This window comes from Lepisosteus oculatus, chromosome 7 (assembly GCF_040954835.1).
Source record: "Lepisosteus oculatus isolate fLepOcu1 chromosome 7, fLepOcu1.hap2, whole genome shotgun sequence".
Classification (NCBI taxonomy): Eukaryota; Metazoa; Chordata; class Actinopteri; order Semionotiformes; family Lepisosteidae; genus Lepisosteus; species Lepisosteus oculatus.
Genome location: NC_090702.1, coordinates 48,577,747 through 48,595,644, shown reverse-complemented (window position 1 = coordinate 48,595,644; position 17,898 = coordinate 48,577,747). Strand labels below are relative to the sequence as shown.

The 17,898-nt window shown below is 57.2% G+C and overlaps 1 protein-coding gene across 1 annotated transcript in view; it reads right to left on the bottom strand.

Annotated features, from left to right (window-relative positions):
• Positions 1 to 150: 150 nt before the first annotated feature.
• Positions 151 to 17,898, bottom strand: part of golgb1 (golgin B1) — a 40,023-nt gene continuing 22,275 nt past the window's right edge. Inside the window, exons 10-21 of the mRNA XM_069192637.1 lie at positions 15,947 to 16,014; positions 10,117 to 15,323; positions 8,528 to 9,152; positions 7,038 to 7,895; positions 5,115 to 5,479; positions 4,826 to 5,000; positions 4,397 to 4,546; positions 3,647 to 3,781; positions 3,121 to 3,218; positions 2,730 to 2,801; positions 2,416 to 2,506; positions 151 to 1,943 (exon numbers count right to left, since the gene is read on the bottom strand). Coding sequence (XP_069048738.1) covers positions 1,806 to 1,943; positions 2,416 to 2,506; positions 2,730 to 2,801; positions 3,121 to 3,218; positions 3,647 to 3,781; positions 4,397 to 4,546; positions 4,826 to 5,000; positions 5,115 to 5,479; positions 7,038 to 7,895; positions 8,528 to 9,152; positions 10,117 to 15,323; positions 15,947 to 16,014 — 7,982 coding nt within the window. The 3' untranslated portion in view covers positions 151 to 1,805. The remainder of the gene's footprint in view (positions 1,944 to 2,415; positions 2,507 to 2,729; positions 2,802 to 3,120; positions 3,219 to 3,646; positions 3,782 to 4,396; positions 4,547 to 4,825; positions 5,001 to 5,114; positions 5,480 to 7,037; positions 7,896 to 8,527; positions 9,153 to 10,116; positions 15,324 to 15,946; positions 16,015 to 17,898) is intronic.

The following is a 17,898-nucleotide window of genomic DNA, read 5'->3' as shown; positions in this document are numbered from 1 at the left end:
ATGCAAGCATTACCTAGAAAAAACTCAACAAAAATGTTGGTGCTTTTGCAAGCAAAAACAATGATTCCGGTTAATAGTCTTACATTCAATGGTTCTGTAATAACACCTAATTACCATCAATAATTATAATAAGCACAACACAATGCCAACTTTGCCCATAAATAATACATTTTATTTATAAAAGGTGTGAGAAGGGTTATTTTACACTGGTCATACAGATTGATAAACACAGAGCATCAAGACATTGTGCTTAGAAACCAGTCCCATCCCAGAGTCCCTCCAGCAGGAGGCTCGAACCCTGTTACAGCAGAGCCCTGTTCTTTAGGTTATATAGGTGACCGCGAACTCATCAATTCCTAAAGAGACGAAAAAAATTATCGGCCATCCACTCAACAGGCAGCTTGTTGAGTTATTCATCTGAATAAAAATCAGAATTCCCTCCGAGTCCCAAAGTCTAGAGCTCCCTCGAACAGACTGATCTGCTCGGTGGATCAATAGGTTGCAAACTGAAAACCAGGAGTCTTGGGGTGACAGAATCGGACTGGGGCTCCCTGGGACCAGGGCTGGGGACCCCAGAACTGCCTGGGCCGGTCTCTCCAGGACCAGGGCTGAAGAACTACAGGTTTCTTCCCACTGTCCTTTACAGAAAAGAATCATTGAGGAAGAAATCACCTTCAACTAATAACAAAATGATAAAATAACATGATAGTAGTACAGAGAAGCACCTAAACCCTCCACTGGAATGTAGTTAACTAAAAGTCCCATTAACCTCCCCGGTTTCACAGAAATATCCACAGCCCCTTCCTCGAGGGGCCGAGGACTCTGAGTACCCAGGCCCTCAGAGAACACAGGAAAGAGGGAGACAGGAAAAAACAAGGTTGATAAAAGACGGGATCGCCAGTCCAGACACAGCGTGTCGCTTTTTCACTCTTCAGTAACACAAACAGCTCATCTTTATACCCCCAAATGCCCCTATCTCCGGGCCACCGGGGTTGTCCCCGACTGGACGCTGTGTTTGTCCCAGTGCTGCGCAGAGGTGTGAGCCATTAAAATTGGGTGACTTATCCAGTTCTTAGCAACACAGTGTTACAGGAACGAAGATCCAGAGCACACTTGTGCCTGTAAAAGCAAAACTGGGAGCCAATGGATTTCAAAGGACCCCGAAAGACCATGATCCAAGAACAGGTAACAGGAACCAGCAGGAAAGGTTTCCCCAAAAATCTAATGCGTTATCTCTGAAAAGCTCATTATTCCCTCTTGAACCTGCTTGTCACTTTACATTAAAGAGCACTATATCAAAAATTCATTGTCTGCGCGAATGTTATTTACATCTGTAATTCAATGCGCATCCGTGATGCTGAGTTCAGCTGATTAACGCGAGTGATTCACTCCAGGGGCCCAGGGCTATGGAGGGTGCTATTAACCTGCCCTTCAGTGCCTGTCAGTTTTCCCTTTCACTATCTGGGCCTGCCGGCATGTCAGTTCTTTTGATATATACATGTCTATCAAACTGTCCTTCAGGAAGTCTGCCCAGGCCCACAAAGATCAGGATATACAGAGTGAGCAGGTAGAGGAAATTCTTTACAAAAAATAAACAAAATATTCTTATAGAAATATGAAGGGGAGGTGTCTATCTGTGCTTTCAAATGCCAAGGTGTCGTAGTGATGTTACTTTTGTATCTGTCTTTCAGAGACGCTCCCCAGAGTACCATGAGTAAAGCCAGGCTTTACTCAGGCTCTCTTGGGCAGAGTCAGGCTCTCTCTCTCTTCCCACCAGGTGGCCAGTCCGTCCGTGTGACTGTGTCTCAAAGGTAGCCCCCCATGCACAGCACCAGCAGCACGTGCACCGTGAGCAGGTACAGGGTGGCCAGCAGGGGGGTGCGCTGTCGGGAGCAGAACAGCGAGCGCAGAGTTCTGCACAGCCCGGGCCCTCCACTCCGCATCTGGGAGAGGAGAGATGGAGGAGGACGGGAGACAGGGCAGGGGTTTAAGAAGGAGAGGTGGTGGTGGAGGGAGAGGAGAAATAGACACAGGGAGGAGAAAGAGGGGGAGAAAATGAATTGAGGGAGGGGTGGAGCAGGGAAAGTGACAGAGGGATATGAAAATGGGAAGATCAAGATAAGGAAAAGGAAAAAAAAGAGAGAAGGACCATTATGTTATGCATAAACTACAGTTCAAACACAGAGAGCAGCATGCCACTGTCCTGAGCACTCACTTATAAAAGGGCTCGTGTGGTGAAAGTTAAAGTGCACAATTAATACAAATAAAAGTAAATCTCAGTCTGCTTGAAAAACAGAGCCGTGTTTAAAACAGGTGAGCAGATCCTTGATGGATTAAAGACTTGCTCCTGTCGCTGAATCCCAAGGCCCAGAGCTTAGAAACACTGAATGCCGGAGAACGGCAGCAGACACTCACTTTGGTGACAGCGCCCTCTGGTGGCTCGATCAGAACAGCATGCTCCAGGGGCTCCACATCCTGCTGAGACATCCACTCACTCACAGTGGACCTGACAGGGGGACACAGACACCATCAGCTCTGCAGCACACAGACACCCCCAGGAGAGAGACAGGAGCACGGGCGTATGCAGGGACATACACAGAGGCTGACGCGCACAGCCAGGGTTAATAACACATGGAACAGAAATGCAGACCTCAGTGTGTTTTAAGAATTGCGTGCCATCGAGCTTTACCACACGCCATCACAAGCTAAAAGTAAGAGTCAAGAGGCACCGTTTGAGGCGCTCCTCCGCGGCTCCCAGCTCCTCCTCCAGGGCCTGCCTCCTCTCCCGCTCCTCTTCCAGCCTGGAGGGGGGAGACGGACAGGAATCAGAGGGAGAGGGAGGGAGGGAAAGACGTCACTGGGAGCGTCACTGACATCGGATCAGCAAAGAATTTTGGAATAAGAAGGTAGGGACTCCATGTCTATCAATGCAGCGACAGAATCTGATTAAAACATCACCACCGAATAGTGCAACGCCTGCCAAGCGATCGACAAACGGTGGGGATGCCCCGGCAGAGTCCATGACTTACTCAGAAACCCCACGGCACATTGGAAGAGTGGAATCGGAATGAAAAGACCCTCGGGAAGACTGGAACAGAAACGTCCGTGTGCCTGCTGTACCTGTGCAGCAGCTCCTTGATATCCATCCCACTCCCTTTGCTGTCCGTGAGATTTCTCTCCTGGGGTGCTCCGGGGGCACTGTCGATTTCAGGGGAGCCCTGGGATCGGGAAAGGGCAGGGTCAGAGTGTAAGCCAGACACGATGCCACTTGGCCCTGCTGGCTTGGTCACCGACCGTGAGAGGGGGCGAAAAGGTCTGTACATCCCTCATAAAAGCAATTAAGACGCCTCAGGTTTCGGGGTGGACAAGAATTAAGCCACGTTCTGGGGTGCAGAGAGGCACAAGCTAGACTGAATGATCTCTCCTGCTCTGTGATCTTACCAATTCTGCTGATCTGTTACGAGTAATCAATGATTAATAAAAGTTTTATAACTGTACAAATATATCAGATTAAAAACAATGATTAAACTTCATAAATATGATGCAATAGATCACCTATATTCCTTGTATATTTTGCACTGCATCACTATGATTAAACACATAACAGTGAGGCAGACTGGGCTGCTGTGAGAGATGCTGTGCAGACCTTGCTCTTCTCATCCTGCAGTTCCTGGAGCTGCCTCTGGAGGGCGCCGCAGCGGCTCTGTGCCTCGTTCAGCCTCTGAGCACTACCCCGGAGCTGGGCCGAGACGGACCGCTTCTCTTCAAACACCTGGGACAGCTGGAGAGAGAGAGAGAGAGAGAGAGAGAGAGAGAGAGAGAGAGAGAGAGAGAGAGAGAGACACAGGAGATTACGTTGAGCGTGTACTTGTAGAGGCTGAAGGAGGGAGGCACAGGAGAGTTGGCATGGAGAGAAAGACTGCAAGAGTCAAGCAGAGACCCCGAGAGCGGAGACACGGAGGAATGGAAAGAGGAGACTGCCAGAGAGTGAGAGAGAGCAGTTCTTGTGAGTTCGGCTCAGTGAGCCGGAGAGTGAGCACTGTGACAAATATTCTGGGATTAGAGAGATTCTTCCCTAAATTTACAAATCTAATCCCAGAATTCCCACACCAGCCAGAATCACAAGTCCCAACCCTACTGGGAGAGGGAGGAGGGAGCTCGGTTGAACTGGCAGCCCAATCTCCTGTCCCAGCCTGAGGAGCAGTGGGCCTGTCTGCCGGTAATGCCCCATATGTTTACATGTAAATATCTTATGATTGTCTTTATTGTACAGTAAATGCCTGTGGATTTTTGTTTTATGTTAATTGCATTTGTTTTGCTTTGGCAACCCTGGTTTTACTCATTGGTCATGCCAATAAAGCACCTTGAATGGGATTGAGTACAGGGGACGCGGCACCTTGTTATTCAGCTGCTGGATCTTGAGCTCCTTCAGGTGGAGCTCCTTCAGGGACTCGTTCAGTTGACCTTTCAGCTGCCCGCTCTCTGTCTGCAGGGCACGCAACTCCGAGGCCAGGGCCTCGCTGGACAGGTCTGCCCCTGGAGAAGCCTGGGCAGAAGGAGAGGGGGCAAAGAACAGGAAGTAAAGACCAACGTTAAGAGAGGTAACCCCTCTTTTTCACTGCTATCAGTCAGATGGAATGATGGAACGCCCGTTGACACCTGTCGTCTGTTATACCGATGTTAACAGCTGTAGGTTATGACAAAACAATGTTCTTCCGACACCTGACGATCACTGGTGCACCAATGTGCTGGCATTCAGTCAGAGCAAAGAAAATACAAGGCCATTACAGGAGAAATCCCTCAGCCTGCGGTGATGTCACCTTACCTCTCGCTGGTACTGCTCCTCTGTGACCTTTGGCCTGACATGGGTAGGGCCAGATGACCTCACGTCCTGCAACAGCGCACTGAGGTCGCGAATCTGCTGCTCCTTGTCGGACAGCGCGGCCAGGAACTGCTGCTTCAGGAGCTCAGCCTGGGACTGCCAGCCCGTGCGTTCCTGCCTGGAGAGAGCAGCAAACACACTGTCCACGTCAGAGCCCGCATGCGGCAGGGGACCTGAATGACATCAGCAGCTATTTGACCCGCAGGTGACTCCCAGAAGCCTTTGATGTTACCTGAGCGTCTCCAGTTCCTGGAGCTCAGCCTCTTTCTCTCTGGCCAGCTGTTCTGCTGCCTCTGTCCTCTCTCTGGCCTGCTGTTCTGCTGTCTCCGCCCTCTCTCTGGCCTGCTGTTCTGCTGCCTCTGTCCTCTCTCTGGCCTGCTGTTCTGCTGCCTCTGTCCTCTCTCTGGCCAGCTGCTCTGCTGCCTCCAGCCTCTCTCTGGCCAGCTGCTCTGCTGCCTCCAGCCTCTCTCTGGCCAGCTGCTCTGCTGCCTCCAGCCTCCTCCTCTCCTCCTCCAGCTCCTGGGTCACCTTGGCCAGGCCGACCGCCTCCTTCTCCAGCGTGGTGCACCGGGCCTTCTGCAGCTGTAGCTCCTCCAGCTGAGACACAGGAGACCCATGAGAGAGTAGGGCACAAGGCACGAGCCCGATGCCGAGGGTGGAAGCACTGCTTTGATATGGAAAGCTTGATTCTACTGCACTGTCTTGGCTATGTGACTGTGGCCATTGTGCAGACAGAGTTGGCGTTTTTTTCCCCCCTTGATGTCCTGCCAATTGTTCATGATTATATGTCTATTTTTCTTTATAGCGCAGTTTTTAAACACCTCTTGTAGCTAACGGTTGCATCTCGCTGTGCTCTAGCAACAGTGAAATAGATTAGCCATGCCTTTGACTTGAACTGAACTGATAAAAGTAACAAGACTAGGCAAGTCCTGTCCTGCCCGTGGTATAAATCAGTAGTTAAAAAGAATGAAGACGAGTTTGCGGAGCTGTAACAGCTGCTACAGAATCGTATTGAAAATCAGGTGATTTACCGTAAGGTGCCACTAGGGGGAGTTAACACACAGGCTGAAAGGACACCCCCAGCCTGCCTGCACTACAGGAAGAGAGACAGCCCCCTGATCACTGTCCCTGCCAGCCAAGTCAGAGCAGTTCCTAACAACAGCCTGCAGTTCCTTACACCTGGAATAGGCAAACGGAGGAGTCCTATCCCCCACACCGGTGACTGCAGTTATTGAGCGCATCAATGGGATTCAGGCCAGATGTGTAGGGAAAAAAAACAGCTGACTTATAAGAAAAGGCAAGGTCACACATTCTGGAGATTTCTGAAATGTCAATGAAGCCTTTTAGCAAGCCTGTGATGAAGGTCTCTTGATGAAATGTTAGCTAGATTTCTCAAGCAATGCAGTGAGCCTCTAAGAGACAGCGTCTCCCCCAGGCTCTGGGAATGAGTCTTTCCCTCCACACCTCTCGGAAACGAGTGGAGTGGAAATGCAGTGGAAATTAAATCCACTGCAATTGTCAACGTTTCACTTCCAATATTCACAATATTTACATAATATTTACACATACACACAAGTCTGTTGCATATACAGCACAAACTCTGACTATTTCAAGTAGGGCTGGGCGATAATTCAATAACGATAATTATCGTGATATAATTTTCCTCGATATAATTTTAGTTCGAAAATGTTCGATATAGATGTTTATGCTTTGCGCAGGATAGGTGCATGCGCACACAATACTGCGCGAGTGCGGGTGCGTGTTGCAGACCGGGCAGCTGACGTGGTGGTGTTTACCCACACGGTGGTGGCTGACAGGAATGTAGTTAGACTGGAGAAATGAGCGACACTGAAGCAAATGTAGTGCTGCCAACGGCCAGCTCGAAGAGTTGTTTAATTTACCAATTAACTGTCTGGTTTCTTCAGCTTTCCCTCAGGAGAAAAAAATCTGCCTTTAAACTTGAAAGAAATAATGATTCGACATTTATCGTGATCATTACCGATATCGACTGATTTGAACATTTTTATCGTGATCATGTTTTTGGCCATATCGCCCAGCCCTAATTTCAAGTCTTAAATTTGCTTTCAGAGAAACCCGGAGCGAGCGTCGCTCTCGTACGCAAGGCTGTGGGGAAAGAGGAAGCGAAGAGCCTCACCAGCCTCTCTCGGTCGCTCTGCAGGGCCGCCAGTGCGTTCCGCAGGGCCTGCACCTCCCCCTGGCGGCCAGCAGGGGGCGAAGGCGAGCCCGCCCCCTGCTCCAGCTCCTCCAGCCGGCGCTGCAGAGCCTGGGCCCGGCTGAGCGCCTCATCGCGGGCGTCCTGCAGCGACGCCATGGACCGCCCGAACGCCTCGCTCTGGACCCGCAGCTCGGCGGCCTCCTCCCGGGCCGACAGCAGCCTCTGCTCGGTCTCCAGGAGGTCACGCGACAGCTCCGCCACGCGCTCCTCCGCCGCCTCCGCCTGGGTGCGCGTCACGCCCGCGTCCCAGCGCAGCTCGCGCTCCAGGGAGGCGATCCGCTCCTGGGCTCTTCGCAGCTCCTCCGCCTCGCTCTCGCGCTCGCTGGCCGTCTCTCCGTCTGCGCTTCTCTCCACCTCCCTCACCTCTCCCTGCCTCTCCTCCCTCTCCCTGATCCTGCCCTCTGCCTCCGTCCTCTCCCTCTCCAGCTCCTGTATCCTGCTCTCCAGCTCTCGGACCCTGGCCTGGCCCTGCTCCCTCTCCCTCTCCAGCTCCTGTATCCTGCTCTCCAGCTCTCGGACCCTGGCCTGGCCCTGCTCCCTCTCCCTCTCCAGGGCGCCCACGCGCTCCAGCTGTGCGCTCAGCAGCTGTCGGTGCTGGGACTCCTTCATGCTGAGCACCTGGGTCAGGTCGTCCCTGTAGCCGTGGAGCTCGGCGCTCAGCTTCGCCTTTTCGGCATTGAGGTCGTCCCTCTGCGCCAGCAGGCTGCGCAGCTCCCCCTTCAGGCTGTTGTTCTCTCCTGCGGCCTCCTGGATCAGGGCATCCTTCTCCATCATCACCTGCGGAGGGAGAGACAAAGGGGGTGAAGCCTGGGAGCGAAAGGATTGAAGGGTCCCAACTTACCGCAGATGTTTGTTTCATCTTTCTAGCTTTTAGAAAGATGAAACGTCTTACCCGTCCTTCGGATGAGACGTAAAACCGAGGTCCTGACTCTCTGTGGTCATTAAAAATCCCAGGGCGTTTCTCGAAAAGAGTAGGGGTGTACCCCGGCATCCTGGCCAAATTTCCCATCCGCCCTTACCAATCATGGCCTCCTAATAATCCCCCTCTATGAATTGGCTTCATTACTCTCTGCTCTCCTCCCCACTGAGAGCTGGTGTGTGGTGAGCGTTCTGGCGCACTATGGCTGCCGTCGCATCATCCAGGTGGGGCTGCACACTGGTGGTGGTGGAGGGGAGTCCCCATTACCTGTAAAGCACCTTGAGTGGAGTGTCCAGAAAAGCGCTATATAAGTGTAAGCAATTATTATTATTATTATTATTAGACTAACAGCAAAACAAAAACTGCAGGAGCCATACAAAACCTTTACAGTATATGCATTCTCGTGTGTTTTATCTGCTGATTAAAATGAAGAAAAAAAAATCAGTGCTTTTCCCTTCATTTATTGCAGTGGTGCTCTTGCCGCCCCTACCTGCAGGTGGCGCTCCTCCAGCTGTTTGTACTGGGTCAGGACTCTGTCACGGTCATCCTGCAGTGAGGTCATGGCCTTGGTGAAGGACTCCAGCTGGGCTTTACCGATGCTGCTCTCCTCCTCCGCTTTCCTCGCCCTCTCCTCCAGCCTGCGCGACGCGTCCCTCCTCTCCTGCGCCTGCTGCTCCGCCTCCAGGGCCCGGGCTTCCGCCTCCTGCCTCGCCTCGTCCGCGGCCTGCTCCTTCTCGGCGAGCAGCTCCACCTCCCGCCTCTCCTTCTCGCCCAGCCGGGCCTGCAGCTGCTCCGTCAGGGCCCTGGAGGCCCGCAGGTCGGCCTCCAGCTGCTCGGCGCTCAGCTCCAGCCTCCGCAGCTCCGCCCGCGCCGCCTCGGCCTCGCGCCGCAGCCCGCTCGCCGCCTCCTCCAGGGCCTGGGCCCGCTGCCTCTGCGCCTGCTCCTCCGCGCCCCGGGAGGCCAGGCCGGCCTCCGCGCGGGCCAGGTCGGCCTCCGCGCGGGCCAGGGTCGCCCGCAGCTCCGCGCTCTCCCCCTGCCGGCTGGCCTCCGCCTCCTGGTGCCTCCGCTCTGCCTCCCCCAGCCTCCGCTGCCACTCGGCCTCGCTCCGCTGCAGCCTGCGAGGACAGACAACACAGCCCTGACCTCCTGCCTCCCGCCGCGGGCCGCCGCCCCCCCGCCCAGCGATTAGAGAGGCACTGCAGTCCCAGTTCCTCACAGACCTGCGTGACAAACTCCGCTCGTGGCTGATCCGTGCACTTTGACTGACCTGTGAACTGTGACTGACTCGTGCATGCTTGTGGCTGATGTGTCCACCCTCGTGACTGACCCCTGCACTGTGGCTGGCCTATCCACCCTCGTGGCTGACCCCTGCACTGTGGCTGGCCTATCCACCCTCGTGGCTGACCCATGCACTGTGGCTGGCCCGTCCACCCTAGTGGCTGACCCGTGCACTGTGGCTGGCCCGTCCACCGTCGTGACTGACCCGTGCACTGTGGCTGACTCGTGCACGCTTTTGGCTGACCTGTCCACCCACGTGGCTGACCTGTGAACTGTGCCTGACCCGTCTACCCTCGTGACTGACCCATCCACCCATGTGGCTGACCCGTGCACCCTCGTGGCTGACCCGTGCACCCTCGTGGCTGACCCGTGCACTGTGGCAGACTCGTGCACGCTTTTGGCTGACCTGTCCACCCACGTGGCTGACCTGTGAACTGTGCCTGACCCATCCACCCATGTGGCTGACCCGTGCACCCTCGTGGCTGACCCGTGCACCCTTGTGGCTGACCCGTGCACGCTCGTGGCTGACCCGTCCACCCTTGTGGCTGACTCGTGCACGCTCGTGGCTGACCCGTGCACCCTGTGGCTGACCTGTCCACCCTTGTGGCTGACCCGTCCACCCACATGGCTGACCCGTGCACGCTCGTGACTGACCTGTCCACCCTCGTGGCTGACCTGTCCACCCTCGTGGCTGACCCGTGCACGCCCGTGGCTGACCTGTCCACCCTCATTGCTGACCCGTGCACGCTCGTGGCTGACCTGTCCACCCTCATTGCTGACCCGTGCACGCTCATGGCTGACCTGTCCACGGCGCCCTGCAGCTCCTCCTTCTGCGCCGCCTCGCCCTGCAGGCGCTCCTCCAGCTCCCGCGCCTGCGCCTCGCCCTGCCGCACCTCGGCCTCCTTGGCCTGGAGCGCGCTGTGGAAGCGGCTCTCCCACTGCTTCGCCTCGTCCAGCACGCGGTCCCGGTCATCCTGCAGCGACGACATGGCGCGCGAGAAGGCCGCCAGCCGGGCCAGGGCCTCGTCCAGGCGCGACTGCAGCTGCTGCGCCTGGCCCCCGCGCCCCTCCGCCGCCTGCCTGGCCTCCTGGGCCGCCGCGGCCTGCCTCTCCCTCTCCTTCAGGGCCTCCTCCAGCCTCTGTTCCACCTGCCTCAGCGCCGCGCCCAGCCTCTGCCTCTCCGCCTCCAGCCTCCGCTCCGCCTCCGCCTTGCTCTCGCCCTCCCGCTGCCTCGCCCGGTCCTCGGCCGCCCGCTTCTCCGCCAGCGCCCGCCCCGCCTCACTCTGAGCGTCGTCCAGCCGCACCTTGGAGGTGGCGAGCTCTGCCTCGACCCTCTTCCTCTCCTCGGCGCTCGCGGAGACCTCCAGGCGCGCAGCCTCCAGCTCGCGCCGCGCCTCCTCCCCGCCGAGCGTCAGGGCCCTCGCCGTCTTCTCCAGGCTGCTGATCCTCTCCTGGTACCGGATGGAGTCCTTCTGCAGCTGCCTCACCTCCATCTGCTTCTCCCGCAGGAGTTCCTGCAGCTGCCGGACGTGGCTCTGGCTGCCCTCCCGGCCTCGCTGCGCGGACTTCAGCTTCTCCTCCAGTTCCCTCTGCCTGCCGGCCTCGGCCTCCGCCTCCGCCCTCTCCCTCTGGGCCTGCCTCTTGTCTTCCTCCAGCCTGGCGGCCCGCTCCTTCGCCCCCTCGGCCTCGGCCTCCCACTCCGCTCTCTCCCTCTCCAGCCGGGCCTCGCTCTCCTGCAGCCTCTTCCTTTCCTGCTCCAGCTCCGCCAGGCGCTCGCAGCTCTCCGCCGCCTCCTGCTGGTAGGCGGCGATGCTGCCGTTGAGCTGAGCCAGCTGGTTCATGAGCCTTTCCTCCAGGTCATCCTTCTCGGCCTCCAGAGCTTCCAGCCGGGACTGGGACGCCTGCAGCTCTGCCTCCAATCTCGCAGCCTCCCCACGGAGGCTGACCTCCTTTGCCTGGCTCTCCTGCAGCTGCTGCTCCAGAGAGGCCAGCTGCCCAGCAAGAGCTGCTCCTGCCTCTTGTCCCAAGACCCCCTCTGCCCTAGCCTCGAGGGGAGAGGTCTCTCTCAAGTCATCCGCAGCTGCCTCCTGGGCATGCTCTGGCCCTTGTGTGGTCTCCGACTCTGTCGATCTCTCTGGAGTTCCAGTCTTTGGGTCCTCTACTACAGTGTCCCGCCGGGACGCGTGTAAAGTATCTGCCTGGTCCGTTTGCGTCGCACTGTCAGTGCGGCTGTCCGGAACGTCCTGTCTGGCTGAGGCCGTGACCGTGCATGTTTGCTGGGCAGCGGCGATCAGAGGCTCCTCCACTACCCCAAGGCCTCCCTCCTGCGGCCGGACCTTCCCCCCGGCCTGCTCCTCTTCCAGCCTCTGCCTGAGCTCGTTGGCCTCCTGCTCGATCGAGTCCCGCTCCGCCCTGGCCGCCTCCAGCTCAGCAGCCGCTGCCTTCAGCTCCCCTCGGGCCCTCTCCAGCTCGCCGTCGGCCCCGGAGCCCTCCTCCCTCTCTCTCAGCTTTTCGTTCTCCTCTTCCAGCTCCAGGATCTTCTGCTGCTTGGATCGGGCAAACTTGCGCATCTTCTCCTTCATGGCCTCCACCTCCCCCCGGGCCTCCTCGGCCCGCTCCTCCGCCTCACGCCGGGCCGCCTCCTGGGCCCTGGCTCTGGCCGCCAGCTCCTGCCGCTCCTGTCTGGCCGCCTCCAGCACGCGCCGCACGCGCTCGGCCTCGTCGCTCACGTTCTCGTAGGAGCGCAGCAGCGTCTCGTACTCCTCCTGGAGACCCCGCACCTTCTCCGCCCACTCGCGGGTCTCCCGGGCCGCCGTTTCCCTCGCCAGGGCGGCCTCCTTCCGGGCTGCGTCCTTCTCCTGCAGGACGCCCTCCATGGCCAGCTTCAGGCTCTCGCAGGACGCCCCGAGGCTCTGGTTCTCCAGCAGGGCCCGGTCCACTTCCTCGATCAGCTTCTTCCTCTCCGCTCTCCCTCTCTCCGTCTCTGCTTCCCCGGCCTGCAGTTTCTGCCTCAGCTCTGCCCGCTCCCTCTGCGCGGCGGCCAGCTCCTCCTTCAGCGCCTTGCTTTCCTTCAGGGCCTCCTTGCGGGAGATGAGGGCGGCCTGCAGCTTCCTCTGCAGCTGCTGCAATCGCGACTCTCTGCCGCCGCCCTCCCCCTCTCCCTCCCCCTGCGGCTGCCTGGCCGGGAGATCTGCCTCCAGCTTCTGCCTCCGCTCCTCTTCGGCTCGGAGGCCGTGCTGCAGGGAGGCGATGAGCTGGTCCTTCTCGGAGACGGTCTCCTGCATCAGCTGCAGGAGGGCGTTCTGCTCTCCCAGCTGCCGGCTCAGCTCCGAGATCTCCTCGTTCTTGCGGCTCAGGAACGCCTTGAACTCCTCGACCTCGGCCTGCAGCCCCGGGATGGGGGAGTCGAACCCGCCGCCGCCTCCACCTCCCTTCCCCTCCACCTCTGACCTCAGGGCTTCTGCGTTGGCCTCCGCCTGCAGACACTTCTCCCTCAGGGCCTCGATCTCCCCGGAGAGCGTGTCGATCTGCAGCTCCTTCTCCCGCAGGCCCTGCACCTCCTCCCGCAGCTCCCCCAGCTCCGACTCCCTGAGGGCGAGGCCGGCCTGCGCCTCCTGCAGACACCTCTCCAGCTCCAGCCGGGCCTCCCGCTCGGCCAGCGCCTCTCCCCCCGGCTTCTCCGGGGCGGCCTCTGTTTCCGCGCCGGCTCTGGTCCTGGTTTCTTGAACCGGCGGGCTCCGATGCTGCTGCTGCTCCTCCTCCGGCCCGGCGAAGTCCACCCAGTCCTCCCGGCCCCAGCCTCCTCCGGCTCTCTCCGCCTGCTCCCCGCCGCCGCCGGGCCCCCGCCGGGCCGCCTGCAGCCCCTCCAGCTCCCCGAGCCGCTGCAGCAGCCCCTCCCTCTCGCGGCCCTGCTCCTCGCAGCGCTCCAGCAGCCCGTTGTAATCGTCCTTCTGCTGCTTCAGCTGCTCCCGGTGGTGCCGGTCCTTCTCCTTGGCCTTGCGGATGGTGTCCTTGCGGGAGGCCAGCGCTTCCTGAAGCTTCCTCTGCAGGGACTCGCGCTCTGCTTCCAGGGAGGCCAGCCTGCGGCGCAGCTCGGCCTTCTCCTCCTCGCCCCCGCCTGCCGGAGAGCCGCTCTGGCCCAGGGGGATACCGGAGGGTACGGCGGCATCCGTCTGGCTCTCCGCATTTTGCTTCTCGCTGTCCTGCGCCTGGTCCTGCTCGGCAATTCTCCCTTTCAGGGTCTCCAGCTGGGCGTCTCTTGCAATCAGGTGTTGCCTGGCCTCCTCCAGTGCGGCCTCCAATTTTGACATCTCCTCCTCCCTCTCTCGGTGCATCTCTCTCTCCCGGATGAGGTTCTGGACTTCGGCCTCCTTTTCCAGCTCCTTGGCTCTGCTCCTCTCATCGTTCTCCCGGGCCTCCCCTTCCCTTCTCTCCATGTCCCTCTTCATCTCTTCCATCTTCTTCATCAGCTCTTTGCGGTGCACCAGTGCGGCCTGCAGCTTCCTCTTCACCTGCTCCCCCTCGCCCTTCATCGTTTCCATCTGGGCTCTGAGGGCATCGCTCTCCTTTCGCAGACTCTCCAGCTCCTCTCCGTCCGGGGGGCCATCTTCTTTCTTCCCGTCCCCTCCCTCTCCTTTCCCCGCCGCTCTCTCCCGTTCCTCCAAGGCCTTCTCCAGTTCCGACAGCTGCCCTCTGAGCTTCGCCACCTGACTTGTCAGCGCGAACCTCTCCTCTCCTGCTTGCACCAGCTTAGAAGACATGCCGTCATTTAGCTCGCGCATCTCTTGCTCCTTCTGCGCGAGGAGCTGCTTGAGGTCTCCTATCTCCGCGGCCTTCTGGGCCAGTGCCGTCTCCGCAGCGCTGGCAGCCTCAGAGAGCTCCTGCAACCTGGCCAGTGCCTCCTCCCTCTCCCCCAGCTTGGTCCTCAGCGCCCTGGCCAGGCCCTCCTGCTCGGCCAGGCTGCGCTGCACCCGGTCCATGTCGGCCTGCAGAGCCTGGATCTTCTGGTCCTTGGTGCGGGACTCCGTCTCCAGGCTGCGCAGCTGCTCCTCCTGCATCCCGCACTCCAGGCTGCGGCTCTCCAGCTCTGAGCTCCTGAGCTGGGCCATCTGGCTGAGCTCTGCCCTGGCGGCCTCCAGCCCTTCCTGCTGCTGCTGCATCTGGGCTTCTGCTTGTTTCTTGACGTCTAGCAGGGCCTGAAGAGCCCCCTCTGCTTCCTGAGTTTTCCGCTGGGACTCCGATACTGCCTCCCTCAGGTTCTGGAGCTCCATGTCCCTCTGCTGCAGCACAGCCTGCAGCTCTTTACACCTTCCCTCGAGCTCTGCCAAATGGCCCGTTTCCTGGGTGAGAGAGTCCAAGGACGGTGCAGAGTCTGCACTGTGCAACAGCGCCCCCTGCTGGCCCCACACTTCCACGCGCCTCTTCTGAATGACGACGGACGTGCTCCTGCGCTCCACTGTGGTGGTTGATGACTTCACCTGGACCGCACTGTCTGTGGAGGAGCTCTGCTCGAAAGAACCTCCTTCCCAGGACGTGAAATGTATCTCGCTGCGGTTCTTCCCTGCAAGTGTATGCTCTTCACTTCCTTCCTGGAGCCCAGTCTCGTGCTGCGTCACAACAGAAACCGCTCCTACTAGCTCCTCTGAGACCTGGCTGCTTCCTGACACGGCAGTCGATTCAGGCAGCCGTGAGGGGGTCTCTGCAGCCGCAGGCAGGACAGAGCCTTCCTCCTCTGGTCTGTCCATTCCTGGCTCAGGGAGCACAGCCATGCCATTCTCCTCTGCCAGGGAAGCCCCCCTCTCTCTGCCAGTTGGCAGACCACCCGGTGCACTCTGCTCTGTGCCACTCCCTGGTGAACCGTCGGAGGTCACGCCCTCTTCTGGATCTCCAGCCAGCAGTGTGCCCCCCCCCTCGGCCCTCCCCCTATCCGGGGTGAGCTCTGCCCCTTCTTCCTCCGGACGACACTGCTCGGACTCCTGTGCTGGTGCCTGGGGGTCCCCAGCCGTGTCCTGAAACCAGCAGCACAAGAGAGAAAGGGAGGGTGTTACATACATGAAACCTCTGCTGCAGTGGGCACCCACACGCACGGTCAATCTATAAAGTCTGAGCTGCGAGCTGGGTCAGCATGTGCTGCCTCCAGGGGAAAAGGCAGACTTTTCTCCCAACGCCAGACTAGTGTCTTCTTCAAGAATCTCCAATCATTTACAGATTTTCGCTTTCCACACCTCTCCCCTGCTTTCCCATACTGTGCATACACACTCTTCCTCACCTGCGTGCCCATTCTCTGCCCTGTCCTTTGTTGTCCTGAGTTTTATATTCTTGCAGCCACCTTACTCTCTCTCCCTCATACTTGAAGAAGGCTTAACAGAAGAAACCCTGTCTTGTGTCTTTGTATTTTTCAGAGGGGAATTAATGTTAACTTGTTTAAGAATGTTTTTTACCACAACATGGAATGCTCTGCCAGGGTTCTGCCTGGCTGTACCACGCTGTCGGATGTACAGTATCCTGCCTGACCCAAGCCCGCACACAGATTGGTGCTTTCCAAAGACAGGCCTGTCATGTGCTGTACAGGCTTGGTCCTGATGGTAACTCAGGCCTGGTTCCTGTGCTGTGAGCCTGACACAGGTCGTACCTGGGCACCGTGTGGACTGGAAGGCTGACAGGCGCCGTCTGACCCTTCCTCACCATGCGTGGTATCGCCTTTCAATGCAGAAAAGGAAAAGGAAACCGTGAGAAAAAGATTTAAAAACCAGACTTTCTGTGATGGATGATATCAAATGAGGGGGACTGGTGAATACTGTAGGAGCAGCAAATCAAATTCACAGATTCTGATAAAATGGGAGACTGGGCAAGGCTGGGCAAACATCTGACAGATGCAGAGCAGGGTTTTACAAGCAGGTAGCAAAAACAAACTATCATTACAAAATTGGTTCCACTGAGATAGGAGAGCATACTTAGAGATAATAACATTGTAACATGGAGTTTATGTTGCAATGAAGAAAGCGAATTACATGCTAGTGAAGAATTGAAAGGATGTTATGTTGAAATTATGCGATGCAACACGTTACAGAAAAGTTATTGCTGCTCTGGAATCAGTCCTGCACTGACAGGCTGAAGGAACTGAACCTTTTTAGCCTTGAACAACAGAAGACTACAAGGGGATCTGATGCAAGTGTTCATAATCCTCAAAGCCACTGACAAGTCAACCCAGTCTTCCTCAGTATTAACAGGGAAGCACAAAGCAGAGGACACAAACAGAACGTGCATTTAAAGCATGGAACAAGCTAGCCACCCTGAGGCTAATACACTGGTTTGTTTCAAGAACTGTAGAAGATCCTTGAATCAATTAACTATTAAATAGTACTAGAACTAATGGCACCCTCTCATCTGTATCCTTTTTGTTATGTTCTTAATCTCTTACCATCACCAGAGTTTTAAACAGTCTTGGATTCACATTTATCACATTTCCACCTGCATGAAAGCCCTTAATTGAGGGGATACTTGTAAAACCCAGCTGACCAAAAGGTGCTGTTTTATTCCTTCTGTACAGCTCTCGATAAAGAGCCACTGCAGAGCAGAACAGGTGTACAGTTTTCCAAGGCCACAAACCACTTTAACAGATGACAAAACCTTCTAACAGTTCTAGGCCAAAAGACACATCTATTAACGAGCAGCACCAGTCAATTATTCAGTTAACTAACTGAGAGGTAGACCAACAGGCAACTGATGTGACGAGAGAGAAGGAACAGAGCACAAGGTCAGAAGAGCACAGGAGGCAGTATGGGCTGGTGGTTACTCACAGTAAGTAACTAGAAGTTATGCAGAATTAGCAGGATTCTTTTGGTATTGCACTGAACTCACAAGTTGAATCCACCTGTCGAAACCGTTTGGTTAAAGAACACAGAGCTGGTTTTCGGTTAGTAATCTGCTGTAGCAACAGTGAGCTCTGCCCTCTAGAGCTCTCAGAGGAGGAGAACTTCAGAGGAACTGAATAATCAAGGGAGTGTCTTCAGTCCTACATGGGTAAACACTTGGTCACAGTCCCTGTTTGTTGTGCAGGTTGTCTTTCTGTTCCCTGAGCTTTCTGGCACAGTCACCTCCCACACTGCCTCCTCCCTCCCTCTCAGCTCTGACCTCCAGTCCTCACTGCCTCCTCCCTCCCTCTCAGCTCCGACCTCCAGTCCTCACTGCCTCCTCCCTCCCTCTCAGCTCCGACCTCCAGTCCTCACTGCCTCCTCCCTCCCTCTCAGCTCCGACCTCCAGTCCTCACTGCCTCCTCCCTCCCTCTCAGCTCCGACCTCCAGTCCTCACTGCCTCCTCCCTCCCTCTCAGCTCTGACCTCCAGTCCTCACTGCCTCCTCCCTCTCAGCTCCGACCTCCAGTCCTCACTGCCTCCTCCCTCCCTCTCTCAGCTCCGACCTCCAGTCCTCACTGCCTCCTCCCTCCCTCTCAGCTCCGACCTCCAGTCCTCACTGCCTCCTCCCTCCGTCTCAGCTCCGACCTCCAGTCCTCACTGCCTCCTCCCTCCCTCTCAGCTCCGACCTCCAGTCCTCACTGCCTCCTCCCTCCCTCTCAGCTCCGACC